Source organism: Platichthys flesus, chromosome 12 (genome assembly GCF_949316205.1).
Source record: "Platichthys flesus chromosome 12, fPlaFle2.1, whole genome shotgun sequence".
In the NCBI taxonomy this organism is placed as follows: domain Eukaryota; kingdom Metazoa; phylum Chordata; class Actinopteri; order Pleuronectiformes; family Pleuronectidae; genus Platichthys; species Platichthys flesus.
Window position 1 is genome coordinate 22,317,231 of NC_084956.1, and position 16,856 is coordinate 22,334,086.

The window sequence follows — 16,856 nt, forward strand, 5'->3', positions numbered from 1 at the left end:
GGACACACCTCACTGATAAAGATAGTCATTCCGATTCTGGATCCAATTACTTGTACTTTTCAGTGCATACCATAATATTGGGACAGCTTTGAGCCAAAGAAAATATATGGCTCCAGAGGCTTATTTAGAATCACATGACATAAGGAAGAGAAATACCAGCGATGGATTTAGTACTCAATCAAACTGTATTTAAAAATGTCTGCTCAGTGAGGGTTTTCCAGACAATACATCACTGTATCAACAGAAAAGAATCACACAAAATACAGATACACATATTCTCGATATTCAAAAATTCTGTGGTATAAGAGAAGACGTGTTTTCTATCCTTCTACCTGCTTCTTTGTGACTTCTTGTTCAAAAAAGTATGAAATGTTGAAAAGTGTAAAACTCTGTGACAAAGCCCAAACTTTATTGTCCTTTATTTCTTTCTGCTGGGCTCTCGTCCTTTATGGGTTGGAAGGGCATCAGTAAAAAGATTGGGCACTTTCCCCTGTGTGTTGGACGAAAACCTAAAAAAGAAGAGAAGGAATGTGAGTTACTTAGCTGCAATGAATAAAAGCCAGCATGAGGGGGAAAATTGGTGACAGCTTACGTGACTTTCCGGGCAAGTCACAGACATGTGATGGAGATAAATAGGGGTTTTTAGCTCCAGCCTGAGAGAGCGGTCAGAGTGTGGATTTATTTTATGTGATAGGTTGTACAGTGGAGGAATCTGATGGGAGGTGGAGTACCGCTGGCCCTTCAGCCTCTCCCTCCTTCTTGACCGGGATTTGGCACCGGCCCAGAAGGACTGAGCGAGAGGTGGAGGGGAGGGGGGTGCAGAGTCAGGCCTGAGGTATGCCTGGAGGAGTGGGAGAGTTCCCCTGTGGATTTAAGCTCAGGCCTTGCGAGAGATATGGCCGCTGTCCAGGATTCATTAAAAACAACAGCACCCTCCCGCTGAGACATGCATGCCGCCCTGCTGTGGGGCTCCTGACTATGTGGGAATATTGGACAATGAATGTTTTCTCATAGCCGAGCTGCTGTGATGCAAACTGAAGGAGCATATCGGATGTTGACAACAAATACTCATAAATACTCCCATTAATAACTGTCTCCTCTTTTATACAGGCCTGATCTGGGACCAGTAGAACCTGCCAGCAGAAACAGGAACTCCATGATTGTTTTGGGCCACCAGAGCAAAATGGACTTCGCATGGCTACAATAAATATCCAGGTAGTGTAGATGACTGTTTATCTCTCCTCACCTGCGCTCCACATAAAGCTATATATGACAAATCAGGTACTACATGGGGAGTAAAAACTGTTTGCAACAATGAACAAATCTTCGTCCTGTTCAAGTGGAAAAGTATGTGCAGGCCCACGTCAGAATCTGATAAATCATTTCCGCAAATTTCAAGTCTCATGTCATTGTTTCCAACTTTCTAGCACAACCCAACAATCAAGCTTTGTCCAAACCACCAGTAAAATATAACAATGATCATGTGAAAAAAGGTTGGGAATGAAAATTAGTTGATGTGTTCAACCTACATCCGGCATCTATGGCACTTCTTCTCTGTCCTGGGAGAGGCATCCCTCACATGGGGCTCTGTCTAAGGTTTCTACGTGTTTTTCCTCTGTTAATGTGTTTTTTTGGGGGGTAGTTTTCCGTTACTCTTGGTAGTCAAAATAACAATGGATTTCTATGGGCTATAAATATTATCGCCAAGTTTCTCAATATCTTAATTCATTGATTACCATCTTTATTTATAATTTCTGACTTCAGTATAGTATTTTGACCAAGCAAAAGTTAGCAACCTGACGCATTAAACTAAACAACATATTGATAATGAAACACTGCCATTTTGGAGTAACGGACAAATCTTAAGGCTTAATTAAAAGCCTCTTCATAATATTTATATTGCTGGTACCTGCCAATAACAACACGTAAACATCAACTACAAAGCAAATTAAAAGTAAAACTATTTAACTCTAATTGTAACTACAGTGATAATACTATCTTACAGAACATCTGCAAATATCCACAACTGAAAACGGAGAGTAAAATACAGCGAAGTTTCATAGTGGCCATCTGTCTATTCAGCTATCATTTGTATTGTCACAACCCAGCTCACAAAGCAGGGAAGGCGACAGATGAGTTAAAACTACAAATAAGTTTATTAAAAGAAATTAAAAGGAAATTTTAATGTAGAAAGATGGACTGGTTGAATGCTTCCAGCTTATGTACGGGAGCTAGACCCAGTGAGATAAATCTCCCTTACAACCAAACTCCCATCAGGCTCCTGCAGGGAGAGGCCTCACATTATACAGTATAAGGTAGAATAAGGGTCCTCACATTATATAATATATAATAAGGGGCCTCATAGTATATAATGCGTCCATACTGGACTTCTAAGTACTGAACTTAACTTTCTCTGTAGACCACTATGCATTAGACAGCATACCAACACCATGCAATGCATCAGTGTTGTAAGCATCCTGATTTCACTCGCAACTATCTGAACCCGACAGGACCTAGACTATGGTATAATTTAGGGTCCATGCATCTGCTGCAGTCGGCACTTCTCTGAACATGACCCTACTTCTTTGTCTCCTCCTCAGATCAGATTCAGACGGTCTCATGTGGGGAAATGACGCAGAGATGGTTCAAGAGAGGAAGAGAAAAAAGCAGGAAAAGGAAAGAGGGATGGAAGTGAGGGAATTCAAAGAGACGACTTTTGTACGAGGGCTGAATGAGGATTGTTTGCTGCTTCAAAAGGAGAATGAGATGAAAGTGAGGCTACTGTTTTTTTCAAAATGATCTACACTGTGACATAATGTAATTTAACTGCATTATATTGTAATATATATTTTCTGTTGATACCATTTACACCAGTGTAAGTTTCCTTTCCTATGCTGCAAAATCTGTAATAATCCACATAATGTGAAGCCTACACATATTTCATTTTTTTTTATATTTCAGCTGTTCATTTTGTAAGATGTTGTAAATGCTTCTACTCAAAGATGTATGTGTATGTGATGTTGTATAACTGGTGTGCTTGCAGACAAGCGCAGTGTGTATTGACTGTATGAAACATAACTCATGTTAACATACGGGCTGAAGAGAACATGTCGGACAGAGGGCACAGCCTCTCCACAGGCTGCCTTCTTGTCTTGTGAAACATTGTAAATACCAAATACTGTGACTGCACAGCAGAGAGTTCTGCTTCATTTCACCAGAACTCTGATAAACAGCAGCTTGGCCTAACCCCTGTTATTCTTCATTTTCAGCCCATAAACTCCTACGATAGGAGGGTTTTATGTTTCTTGACGTGCAGAGCTTGACTTCGACACCTTAAGCACTGTGATTTATCCTCTTTTCCAGTGTTGCTTTATTGTCGTCTCGCTCCAGACAAGATGGAGCTATAGTCACAGGAAAGGCTGAGGGCAATTATATAATACTTTATGATTTCACATAAATTCATTAATACTGAGGCCTCCGACATCCCAGGATTAATGATAATCCAACAACAAAGACAATTCTGATGGTGTGATTGGCTGGGTATTTGCAGAGGGGATTCCATTAGAATCCATCCTAATAATCCATCTTTGTTTGAAGTTTGAACGGTTCTCTCAAGCTGTTCACTTCTCATGTGAACAGCGTTTACTTGAGCTACAGAAAGCTGGTTTCAGGAATGCATATGTTAAGATTAAATGCATGCTAAATTTTGACATCATATTTTTTTGTGAAAATTTAAGCTTTTTGCCCCTAAATCTGCAGACAGAAAATACTTCTAATATTGCTCTGAGACTTTTAACAGATAAGTTAAAAGATGCTAGCACAAGTCCCCCTCAAGTTTTGGGGGGGACTTGTGCTGCTTTCGGCAATTTTGATAAAAGGAAATACTCTTGGAAAGACTTTGTGTCATTATCATAAAATAATTTGAATATTCCATTGTGTTGCTTCAATAGTATTATTATCGTCATAACACAAATGGATACGACATTGTTATATTTACTAAAGAACAAAGTATTTACTGTATACTGTACTATGATTCAGTAAAAAAGGGAGCTGTGTTGATTTAAAAAAATGTTTGTGTGTAAATTATGATGCTGATGTTTTTCTGCAGGATGTCAGACAACTGTATATGTTTTATATCTATGGCATCAATATTACAATTTATTTTTCAAAATAAAGTTAAATCAAAAGAACCTACCAATGTGTGATATGATTTTGAATACAGGTTTCGCACCAGTGCCACATGGGGTAATTTACTAATAACGTAATAAGTGTAAATTTTAGATATTACAAATGTGTATATCTTATAAAAAGACTAGAAATGTATAGAAACCCATTAACATTCAAATTAAGCAGTAATCTACAGTATTAGATGAAGAACAATAATATTGACATGGCCCACTTAGGTTACTCATCATGACGCACTAGACACGAGCTGTAATGCTGTTATATAATGATTGTTTTTTATCATGAGCCCTGCTCCTTTGTATGAACCAACCAACCAAGACCTGTGCCTTTCGTGTTATTTCAAACAAAAGTCCTGTTTCTGTCAGGTGTCATTACTCCCCATAACATTTGTTCCTTATTCATACCACATGTTACATTTAATGGTTGTTATACAGTTGTGTGCTTAAGTTATATTAATAGTTGGTCTTGAGTGACCTTGTGTGGCCACAGTGAATAACTACAACCATACGGAGGAAACGTGCTGAAGTTTGGAGCTGCCCTGAGTGTTTTAGGATCAGTGGGAGTGAGGCAGCAGGCATAAGGTGAGGGCCTCGCTCAAGGTCAATGGAAGTTAGTATTCTACAACGAGTACTGCTAGTGAAACAGTAAAGGCCCTATAATAGATTAAAGGGATAGTTCACAGAAAAATGAAAATTCCCTTATTATCTACCTACCGATATGCCAATGGAGGGGTAGGTGAAGTGTTTGAGTCCACAAAACACCTCTGGAGTAACAGGGGTAAACAGTGTTGCGGCATAAGCCAATACAACTACGCAGTAAAAACACAGAATACACAACACATTTCACACATTAAAGCAGTTCTGAAAAGGTGAGTTTTGATCTGTGATTTGAACATTGACTATCAAACATGGCTCCGAGGTTGCAGATGTGTGGGTATAGGGAGAAAGAGTGGAGATGTCAATGTTGAGGCAGAAGTTGTGACTGGTTTTGGTGTGGGATTTGGGACCAGCTTAAAATAATTATAATTATAATTATCAAATATGAATGTCAAGGCTTGTGGACACTTGGATGACATCACAGTAGCAGCATGGAGATATGTTATGTTTTTTATGTTGTTTTATTAAGTACTGAAGAGGGACTCACCCATGACTTAAATTCTATTGGATTCTGCTGCAACAAAGTTTACCCCTGAAACTCCAGAAGTGTTTAGTGGACTCAAACACTTCACCCACCCTCTCCAACGGCATAGGGGTAAGTAGATAATGAGGAGACTTTCCCTTTTTGGGTGAACTATCTCTTGAATGGAGACAGATGCCTTTCGAGCACTAACAAAAACAAGCAAACAGGAAATAATAACTTTTCTCTGATTGTAGAAACATAGACATGAAAAAGACTTGTGTGCACACCATCCCTGGACTGTACTTTTACTTTCTGCTGGAAGGTTCTAAAGTCTGGCCTTTTCTGCGGCCCTGTTAATCTGTTTGTGGAAAAGCTTCATTAATCCACTTATGAATCCGTTGTGAACCTCGGTGCCTGGATCTGTACTGGCACTACACTGGACAAAATCTTCTTGTGACTACGCTGACATCTTGTGGTGGCTGTCGGTTATACTTCCACTGCGCAAATAAATTATCCCCAACTGCCTGTGCGGATTTGGTCTTTGATCTGATATTTCCGGCACACATGTTGTCTGGTGCACAGCCTCCGTTTTACTATGGTACACAGTTTGTCCCTGTTGATTATTTCCCAACAGCTTTTTTCGTCGTGACACGACATGAAAAGCTGTTGTTCTCTCCATATTTAGCTTCAAATACAACTTATTTAACAGCTACAGTTGCAATCAGAAATATTCAACCCCCCAAAGATTTTAAGGATTTATCAATTAAAGTAGACAGAATCTTGTTCTTTGATCAAGATTCTGCTTCGGATGCCTTCTTTATGAGTTGAGTGATGAAGAAAATCAACACGGAAAATGCATGATGTAGTATTTGTTTGTAGCAGTATATTTTGTTAAGATAGCCATGTCACAATTATTCAACCCCTATATAATATTGTTGTCTGACAGTTTTTTTTTGTCCTAAAGTTAAGTTGAAACATTATTAAGCCTTTGGGAACTCTATACTGATCCTTCATTTCCTTCAGCTGTGATGCATATATAAACCCCACCCATGAAGGTATTCAAGGTGAGTTGCAATCATGGGAAAGACAAAGGAGCTTACACAAAAGCTGAGAGAGGAGATTATTTCATCACAACTGAAAGGCCTTGGGTAGAAGAAGAATTCCCCAAAAAATGATATTCCAAGAGACACAATTGGGAACATTATAAGGAAGTTTACAACTGATGGAGCAGCTTCAAACATGCCTGGCCGTGGAAGAAAGCCCAGCATTTCATCAAGGACCCTCAGCAACTTAGTCAGAACAACTCAGCTAAATCCCTGTGTGACTGCAATACACCTACAGGATGACCTGATGAAGGCTGGTACAAGTGCTGCAGTGGCAACTATAAGACGTGCACTGAATAATAAAGGACTTAATGGCCGGCTCCAAGACGCACTCAGCTCTTGACCACAGGCAACATCAAAAGTCGACTAGAATATGCCAGGAGGAATTTGGATAAGCCTACAGAGTTTTGGGTGACAGTTCTATGGACTGATGAAACCAAACTGGAACTGTTTGGACGTATGGACCAGCGGTATGGCTGGCGTGTGAAAGGACAGGCTTATGACCAGAACAATACCATCCCCATAGTCCAGCATGGAGGTTGGTCAAAGATGATGTTGGGCTGTTTTTCTGCGGCAGGAACTAGCAATCTTTATTGTGTACATGGCATCATGGATTCACAGAAATACCAGGCCATTTTAAAGAGTAATGTGATTCCTTCTGTTGACAAATTGAACCTTGGTGATCATTGGACTTTCCAGCAAGACAATGATCCAAAGCAAAATCTCCAAGTCCACCAAAGCTTGGTTGAGAAAAAGATTCTGGAACGTCCTGGAGATGCATTCACAGTCACCAGATTCAAATTTGATTGAAAATCTTTGGTGGGATTTAAAGAAGGCAGTTGCAGCATGGAAGCCATCAAACATCACTGATCTAGAGGCTTTTGCACTTGAAAAATGGGAAAAGATTCCAATCGAGGTGTAAGAAGCTTGTCCGCACTAACCGAAAACATTTTTTAGAAGTTATAAAAGCTAGAGGATGCGCAACAAAGTACTGAAGCTGGGGGGTTGAATAATACTGCACATGCACATGTGTTGAAAGAGTTACATTTTTCATTTGAACTTCAAAGTTAAGTCAACTTCTCATCTCATCTCATTTTCGTCCGCTTATCCAGGGTTGGGTCGCGGGGGGAGCAGCTCAAGCAGGGGGCCCCAGACTTCCCTTTCCCGGGCCACATTGACCAACTCTGACGAGGGGATCCCGAGGCGTTCCCAGGCCAGTGTTGAGATATAATCTCTCCACCTAGTCCTGGGTCTTCCCCGAGGTCTCCTCCCCACTGGACGTGCCTGAAACACCTCCCAAGGAAGGCGCCCAGTGGGCATCCTTACCAGATGCCCGAACCACCTCAGCTGACTCCTTTCTAACTAAGTCAACTTCTGTTGTCAAAATAAATATGGCGACGCCTGCGAGCTAGTTCTGGCAGGCAACTCGAGATGCGCTGCGCCAATCACGTGATATACATCATGTGATACCTCAATCTCCACAACTATCTATAATACACACCCACCTTATCAGGTGGTCTATTTAACCAGAGAGACATTTCCCATCAACCCCTCTTGCTCGCACTGCTGCTGCAGTATTGCTACCTGTTGCTTCAGCGTCTCAGCCGTTGACCAAGTGACCGTTGTTCCTCCGTGGGTCGTTGTCTCTCTCAATCCGTGATTCCTCCTCCGAAAGTTCGCTTTATTTCCGAAATTTCGGCTCGGTCCTTCAAGATTCACTACGTGTGAATCGGACGTCAAGCGTCTGTACCACGACTCCCGCGGGCCTCTCAGCGCGCACCACATCCTGGAGGAGCTGCGCACCCAAAGCGTTTAATTCATCCGGTCTGAGCCACGAGTTAGTTTCAACTACTTCTTGACTGAAGGCGGTTCCGCGAGGCCGAACAAACGCTGGTGGCAGCGTCACTGACGGCAGCTTCGCTGACGGATTCTTCCCGGGACATCTCTGCTCTACCAACTTCTCCATCACCGCGGGATGTTGTCCCTCGGAGGCAGAGGAAGCGCGACTGGATCCGCTGGGGCTTTCATCCTGTCTCCTCTGCTGAATGAAGTCTGTACTGAACGTTATGAATGAAACAATTCAGTCTCGAATCACACGCCATCTTCCCTGAACCTGATGTAAACAACGGTACCGGCTCGTGCTATAGTACTTCCTGGTACGTCACTCCAGCAGGATTATGGGAGTTGTAGTCCAATCTCCAGCCATGGGTTTGAAGCGCCTGTCTCCTGACAACAGTACCTTTCCCAAAGGTATAAAATGCTGCAGGTAAAATGTTTTGTTATTCCGGAAACATTCAATTATATAATATAATATATATGTGGGTAGAGTGGTCTTCCTCCAACCAAAGGTTGGGGTTCAATCTTGTGCAAGATACTGAACCCTCAAATGGGCCCTCATAGATGTTGAATGCAATAATTGTAAATAACTTGTATATATGACTTTCTTATGACTTCTGGCATGCGATGATTTCGCAATGGACGTGCCATGTGCTATATTTGTCCCATTGCACATGCCCGAGTTTCAGGGATAGGAAGGGAGCGAGATGGCTCACTCCTCAGCTACTTCCATCAGCACCTCCGGTAAAACAAAGTTTATTACAGCTGCGCGAATAACACGCGCTATGAGGTAACTAACGAATGATCGAATATTAAATTCGCGGGCAACTATTTTGTCTTCGGATTGTCGACTACAATCTGGTGCACTTTGAGGAAGTAAATATGTCAGAATCTACTGTTGGTGGTCATAATCTACTTGTGGTGTGAGAAACAGTTCATAGACACACTGAGCAGTACCCGGGTTTTCCTTTCCGCAGATTAACGTCTTGGCGAAGGGGATGGATACGCTATATGTTGACGTTGGACATGGACTGAGATTCAGGGAGGTATGTTAGCTTTGGCCTTGATGCACTTGTTGTACTATGGTTTGTGGGTTGTTTTTTTCTCTACTCTAAATGCACTCTGGCATGATTTGTTCTTGGTTATCATCACTTGCCCTAAATTCCAAAACTACCAAACAACGGATGATGATCCTTTTCGAAGGACTAGCTCCTCGCCTTCTGCTCCTGATAATTGATTTACCTTTCACACAACACCGTGACTGGCTACTCTCTGTCTCTACTCTTCTAAGAAATACCGGAACTGGCTGCAGACAAAAAGTTTGTTCTGGTTATCGCTGCATGGTGCGTGCGTGACAACTCCCATCTTCTTCTCCCTCTGGTAGCAAATCACGCATTTTAAATGTCAATATCGCTGACGATCATGCAATTCGATTAATTGTGCAGCCCTAGTTGTTGTGGCTCCCATTGTCACTCTGAGGTCTGTAGAAGTTGAAGCAGAGGGAAAAAATAAATTGTTGCATTTCAGGTGGTTTGCTGGACTTAGAGTGTTAAATTCTGGGGTATAGGTTGCCATGTGCCAAGTTCACAATATATTCTCCTACAGCCAGGGCAGTTGCGGGGAACCTCACCAGGCAGTATATAGTCTCCCGCGACAATGTGCCTACAGCGAATGACCACACCACGGGGGTGCATGGTGCGCATCACAGTTTCACAGGTAGCATATTCTCCTGCAGGCATGCGCCATGGAGAATGGCCCCACCGCGGCGGTGAATGGCGCACATAATCAGTTTCACAAGGTAGCATATTCTCCTGCAGGCACGGGCCTATGGAGAATAGCTACACCGCAGTGGCATGGCACACATAACAGATACTGATTCATCCGTCAGGCTCCAAATCTGTGCAGTGTTGGGGGGCTACAGTATTAGCTCATCACCCCCATCATTCCTGTGTTAGCATATGGGGAGTGATTAAGTTGGAGCCTAGACGCCAAACACAAACCTGTTCTACTATGAATAATAAATAAGATAAATAATCAAACGTGAGTTGTCTGACTGAAATGGAGCGAAGCCAGCGAGCTAGTTCTGGCAGGCAACTCGAGTTGCGCTGCTTCAGTCATGTGCCATACATCAGGTGACATAAATCATGTGACATATATCAGGTGACATACTTCACTTGCATGCTGCTACAATAGAAAAGCTATGAATCCTCAATGATGACAGTCTTACCTAACATTTACCTTGGCTTTATATTTCCTTATTACGGAATTGTTGTCAAGGTGAGTCAGAGTATACGATGACGGAAGCAGTATAATAGGAAATCTGACAAAGACGCTTATTTAATCCTCTACATGACCTTATCCTCTCTAGTATTAGAAGAACACATGTTCACAACAAGTCTGATAGATCTTGTCGAGACTTCTGAATTATCATTGCTAAGAATAATACTGCTTTCTGTTCTTTCTGCTCTATGATCAAACGCTTGCATCCCTCTTCAACCCATCTGAAGACACCCTTGCCTACCAACAATGGTCGAAAATGCATGACGAGATCTCCTCAAAGCTTCGCCATCCCTGCCAGAGCTGAGGCCTATGACCTGGATGCTGTCCCCGCACTCACTAAGATGTTGCACCGCTATGACTGCAACACTCCATCATCAATGCTACTCATGCTATGTTGGACACCACAAGAAGGAATATTGACTCTCAAACATCATCTGCAGCCTTGATGTTTTAATATGTAATCTCCGCTGCATAAATCCTTTGTTGCATGTCAGATCTCGGGATCCATCACGTATCCGCGTCCGGGGTAGTCACAGGCATGTTTCGGCGCGCCTTCATCCCCTCAAATGGTGACGATACGATGCGAACGATGCCAAGGGAATCATTGCACCCTTGCCATGGCATACATCTGTTCCTGTCCATCCTGGGAGAGGGATCCCTCACATGTGGCTCTTTCTGAGGTTTCTACTTTTTCCCCTGTTTATGGGGGTTTTTTGGTAGTTTTTCATTACTCTTGTCGAGGGTTAAGGACAGGATGTCGCATTTGTTAAGCCCGATGAAACGAATCATGTTTTGGATATTGGCGATACAAACAAAACATGTGAATGAATAATTTGTATGTGTTTTGCAGACTGATTATTTTATTGCATTTCAGGTGGTTTGCTGGGCTTTAAAGGTGAAATTCCGGTGCATATGTTGCCATGTGCCAAGTTCACTACATTCCCGTATAGGGAACCTCACCAGGTAGTATATTCCCCCGCAGACAATTTGGCTACAGCGAATGACCACACCGCGGCAGTGAATGGCACACATAACAGTTCACTAGGTAGCATATTCTCCTGCAGGCTAATGCCCCTACGGAGAATGGCCACACCGCGGCGGTGAATGGCGCACACATAGCAGATACCGATCCGTACGTCAGGCTCCGACTATGTGCAGTTTTGGGGGGTTACGAGTATTTGCTAATCACTCCCATCATTCCTGTGTAATCATATGGGGGAGTGATTAAGTTGGAGCCTAGACGCCAAACACTAAATCTGTTGTAATAAATATAGTACATGATCAAACGTGAGTTGTCTGACAGAAATATGGCGACGCCTGCGAGCTAGTTCTTGCAGGCAACTCGAGATGCGCTGCGCCAATCACGTGACATACATCACGTGACATACATCACGTGACATACATCACGTGACATACATCACGTGACATACCTCAATCTCCACAACCATCTATAATACACACCCACCTTATCAGGTGGTCTATTTAACCAGAGAGACATTTCCCATCAACCCCTCTTGCTCGCACTGCTGCTGCAGTATTGCTACCTGTTGCTTCAGTCCCTCCACCACCCCAGCATCCACCTGTAGGCTCCAACGGGGGGTTACAAGCATTTGCTCATCGCTCCCATCATTCCTGTGTAATCATATGGGGTAGTGATTAAGTTAGAGCCTAGACGCCAAACACTAAATCTGTTGTAATAAATATATTACATGATCAAACGTGAGTTGTCTGACAGAACTAAAATACGCATCAATAAATATCTTTTGTTGGTTGATGAGGTTTTTTTGTCATTTATTGTCATTATCTGTCATCCACATCACTATAATGTCTATTGAGGTGAGGGGGTTGAATATTTCTGATTGCAACTGTAAATGTAGAGCAGCCAAAATGTCTCTGTAAAGCAGTTTGAATCTACCTGTGTATGAAATATGCTTTATAATATTGAATTAACTTGCCTTACTTAGAAATGTTTTTAGTTAGTTAGTTTTTATTTTTAAATAACACCGACATTTTGGTTACTAATCACATTATATGTTCATACACTGAAATGGACAGTTCATTTTTTGTTTGGTTTGTTATTTCTTTAGGTATCTAACAGCCAATTAACAATTTGCCAAAGTTACCGCATCATAAAAAGGACCTCAAAGCGCCCTATTAAAAATATCATTGCTGATAATGTTTTTTGTACTTTGACAAATAGGCATATTCTACAGTTTAATATTGTGTGATACTCTTTAGTAACAATTCAAAATTAAGGATAATCATGATAATTAAATAAAATGTATATGTATACATATTAAATCAGATTTTGATTAAAACAATTACATTGGATTCATTTTTTTTTTATTGATTCTGACCGTGAATAACTCTTTTTATCCACCAGCTACTGAGGTGAATACATGGCAACACAGCTTAAGATGCTCTCTACGTAGAACAGTGATGAAGTGTTTGTTAAATGTCTCAATACCGAGCCTCCCCCAGTACTGTGGGAGTAACAAAAATCCCAACAACCCAACAAGCGCTCAGAGAAATCTGTGGCAGAATTCCAACTTTTCTTTCAATCTGGGAGGACAACAATGAGCAGACTGTTTGTTAGAATGCACATCCAGGGGAGTCACATTCAAACATGATAAACCCAGAACATTCAGATCTGACTCCAGTGATCTTCTTTGAAAAGAGACAGAGGTTACCCCCTCCCCTCCCCCGACCATACATAACCTATCGCATGAGTCTATATCCATACTTCTTCTGTAGTGTTATTAAGTGAAGACACTTTGACCACCAATCTGATAGAAAGACTGAAATAAGCATTGTCAATAGTGAAACATTAATAGATCAATGTTACCAAAAGCTGGCTGATAGAAGAGTTACTGAAGTACGAAATTACTGAAAATACCCTAAACTCGAATCTACAGCAACTTATGCATAATGTTATGCTTCCATGCACACAAACACGCACACACTCGCACACACACACACACACACACACAGACACACTATTTACCAATCGTACACTTTTAGGTGAAAACCAGCTCCTACATCATGGGAAAACCTAAAGGGGAATTCCACAGTCATGTAGGAAATCACTAAAGCTAGACCGAAAATGAACAAGAGTTCATCTCTGATGTGACTTGTCCATTTTCTCTTCAAGTGAAGACCTTTGATGACATCACATTGACTGCCATTCAAATACTAAACCTTAACCTAACCCTGACCTTAATAGCAGCTTTTCCCCAATTGGACAATGTGTCCCCAAATGACTGCCTGGAATTTCTTTAAATTTGCACCTAGAGTAAACTTTAAAACGTAGCTTGCAAACCCACCGTAGCTTCCAGAACTGCATCAACTGATGTTGCTCGGAATAAAAATGATCGGTGTCCTCAGAAGTCTTTGTCCCAGCCGGACAGCTCATCAGGAGCCTCCTCTGTGTCAGGAGGAAACATGTCAAATTGACTGTGATCCATTGGCCCCTTTACCTGCACAAACAAAGAAAATCACCACGAAATCACATCATGTTCGTAAGTACATAGGTATTTACAGTGGGGTCAATTTATACACATGAAAGTTGAATCTGACCTGGATTCATGATTATACACAACATAGATGAAGACCTGGTTAATTATTCCTACATCTGACACTGTTACTTTCATTACACAATCCAGTGAAACCTGACTCATAAACCACATTTGTGACTTCTACCTCCAGAAAGGACCCAATCTCTGAGGTTATAGACTTAAAAACAGCTTGTTTTTAACATGTCTTAGAAATAAACTTAAGTAAAAAATACTAAGTACAACAGTTTAACGATAATAAAAATAATAATGATATAAATAGTTTGGCGTTATGTTTAACTGCTCCCTAACACATGTTCCTTTCCATAACAATGTGCTTATTTATCTTATTAGATTATTAGCAAAGTCTCACTCATGGCAACACATACTCTAGTTCTGTCCAATCATCTTTTGGTATCTAAATAATGTCAGACCTTCAATTGATATTCTACAGTTTTTTCAAATCTATTCAGTTACTAATAATTCACTGATTAGCATATTCTCAAAGGAGCAGATAAAAGCTGTTCAGCACATTTGCCCACAAGTGTATATTTAATTTCACTGAAACATTTTGACTACAAACATGATGTCTGTGCTCGTGCAGTGCTCAGGTCTCACCTCTCTCCTCAGTGGAGACGGCAGCTTGCGTCGCCTCAACCCCTCCCAGTTGAAGCCCCGGAACCACCTACAAAACAATATAAACATCAGGGATAGATTAATTTGAAATCTACTCCTTCAATTATTATGCTCTCAAACATAGCTGTCAACCTGCTGCTGTGAGTAGTGAGCATTTATAGTTGGAGGTGATGTTTACTGAAGTAAACAGTAAAGCATGTATTGTGCATTTAACCGACCAGATGTGCCACTATAGTGCTGGATCCTTCTCTCCATCATCAAAGTCATGAAATACAACTATCGACCTCACCACATATACCCAGCCCTCCTCATCTTTAGTGCTGCTAAAAATTCCAATTCCAATGTAGCTCGTCCATCTCATCATGGCTTCCATCCAAATGTTAATTACCACTCTGACTTAATACAGTTCTGTTATGTTAGGTCATCAATCATCCCATCACGTGTAATATGACACTATAGCAGTGGAGTTTTGTACAGCAGGTCTTCCCCAGAGATGAGACCTCTGTGTTCAGGTCTTCCCCAGAGATGAGACCTCTGTGTTCAGGTCTGTCAGTTGCTTTGTCATTCCATATATAGACTTTCTGACTCTACAGAATGCATTAGTGACTCTAAATTGACCGTAGGTGCGAAATTAAGTATGGATGTCGCAACATTTTTGAGCAAAATCCTACGAAATGCGCCTGCGCAGACCTCCGCAGCGCTCTGATAAAGCAAGATGGTAGAGATTGCTTTATTCCTGGTGGAAAACACTATATTTTAGCAATGTTTCTTAATAACAATGTGTTTTGATGATATCTATGGCGAGATATGTGTGTTTCAGTTTCAATATTTTCATGCATGGTTAAAAAAGCAAACCGCTAATAAGTTTTCTAAAACCTATTTTCAGAAACCCTAATCTCAACCAGGAAGAACCCTAAAGAGAACTACAAATGAATGGCGTTCCAGTACGTGTGTTTGTGTGTTGTTCACATCTTTTGTAGTTCTAATATGTTTTCACTATTATGTGAAATTGCGTCCAGGACCTTTGCATGCTTCTTTATAGTTTTTTGGTGTGAGAAAATCACCTGTTTAGTCAGATTTAGTTTTTCTTACTAATAAAATGGTCAAATATAGTTTTTTCTAGGTTTTGGCCCTACTCAGTGGTGCCCCCTATAGTTTTGCATTGGGCTATGGCAGTGGAGTTGAAGACCTTTCGAAAAAAGTTCATACCATGTCTGTTGCATATTTAGTTTCCATCCTGTAAGCGATCAAATTGACTCAGGTGCAAGGTTCAAAGGTCATCCCTGAGGAGCAGGAGCCATCCACAATTTCCACACTGACATAATGTTACTCAGGAGATCAAGACCTTTACAATGATGTCTTTGCTTTTGTACTACGACAAAGTTTACATTTCATCTTGCTCCAAACACAGGCCATCACAGGTGTACTTTCTCAGACCCCATTGAGGTCCAAGCTAGATCAAATCTGTCAAATCTGTTTTAAGTGGTATTTAATGGCCAGATATGGTCAAAATATGTATGTTTGCTTTATACACAATCATATGTTTCACTCTGGACCAAGTTAGAGACAGCTTTGTTCATTAACAACCCAATTTCTCACAACCATGTCTCAGACTGTTTGCCCTCCTCCCATCTGGGAGGTGCTACAGGGTCCTCCGTTCCCTGACCAGTATGTTCAGGAACAGCTTATTCCTGCGGTTGTCTCTCAACTGAATCACCGTGGTGTGGACTTCATATGTATTTTTCATATTAGGGTTAGGGTTAGATGAATGTCCGAAATGTTTTTTGTTTTCACGAAGAGAGAGAAGCGCATAAGTCCCGTGTCCCCAGCCTCCTGACTCACAATTTAGTGTAATTCATACGAATTCTGGTGCATTACTTTAAGTAGCATTTACTAAAAAATTGTGATGAGACCAGCCTGATCTGGGACATCTGTTTCTCCTTGTCCCTGTGTCACACAATGAGGCTTGGTGCATGGCAATGTTGTGGTTCACTTTTTCTGTGGCCCCACCCTCATGTCATGACAATGACAGCCTGTGTGGAAAGTGATGTTCTGTATGTGCCACCCTCAGGGTGTTTTGTTGGACCCACTGAACAATATGAAGGAGAAAACACAATGTCCTCTTAAATCATACAACTCACACTTA

At 41.4% G+C, this 16,856-nt stretch overlaps 2 protein-coding genes across 3 annotated transcripts in view; one reads left to right on the top strand and one right to left on the bottom strand.

Annotated features, from left to right (window-relative positions):
• si:ch211-250c4.3 (uncharacterized protein LOC100535981 homolog) overlaps positions 1-4,163 on the top strand; it is a 37,668-nt gene extending 33,505 nt beyond the window's left edge. For both annotated transcript variants that reach the window (XM_062401430.1, XM_062401431.1), the window contains 2 exons: positions 1,111-1,215; positions 2,601-4,163. In XM_062401430.1, the coding sequence (XP_062257414.1) occupies positions 1,111-1,207 (97 nt within the window). In that variant the 3' untranslated portion in view covers positions 1,208-1,215; positions 2,601-4,163. The remainder of the gene's footprint in view (positions 1-1,110; positions 1,216-2,600) is intronic.
• Positions 10-16,856, bottom strand: part of LOC133966480 (cGMP-dependent protein kinase 2) — a 31,493-nt gene continuing 14,646 nt past the window's right edge. Inside the window, exons 18-20 of the mRNA XM_062401429.1 lie at positions 14,693-14,759; positions 13,847-13,999; positions 10-509 (exon numbers count right to left, since the gene is read on the bottom strand). Of these exons, the coding sequence (XP_062257413.1) occupies positions 13,904-13,999; positions 14,693-14,759 (163 nt within the window). The 3' untranslated portion in view covers positions 10-509; positions 13,847-13,903. The remainder of the gene's footprint in view (positions 510-13,846; positions 14,000-14,692; positions 14,760-16,856) is intronic.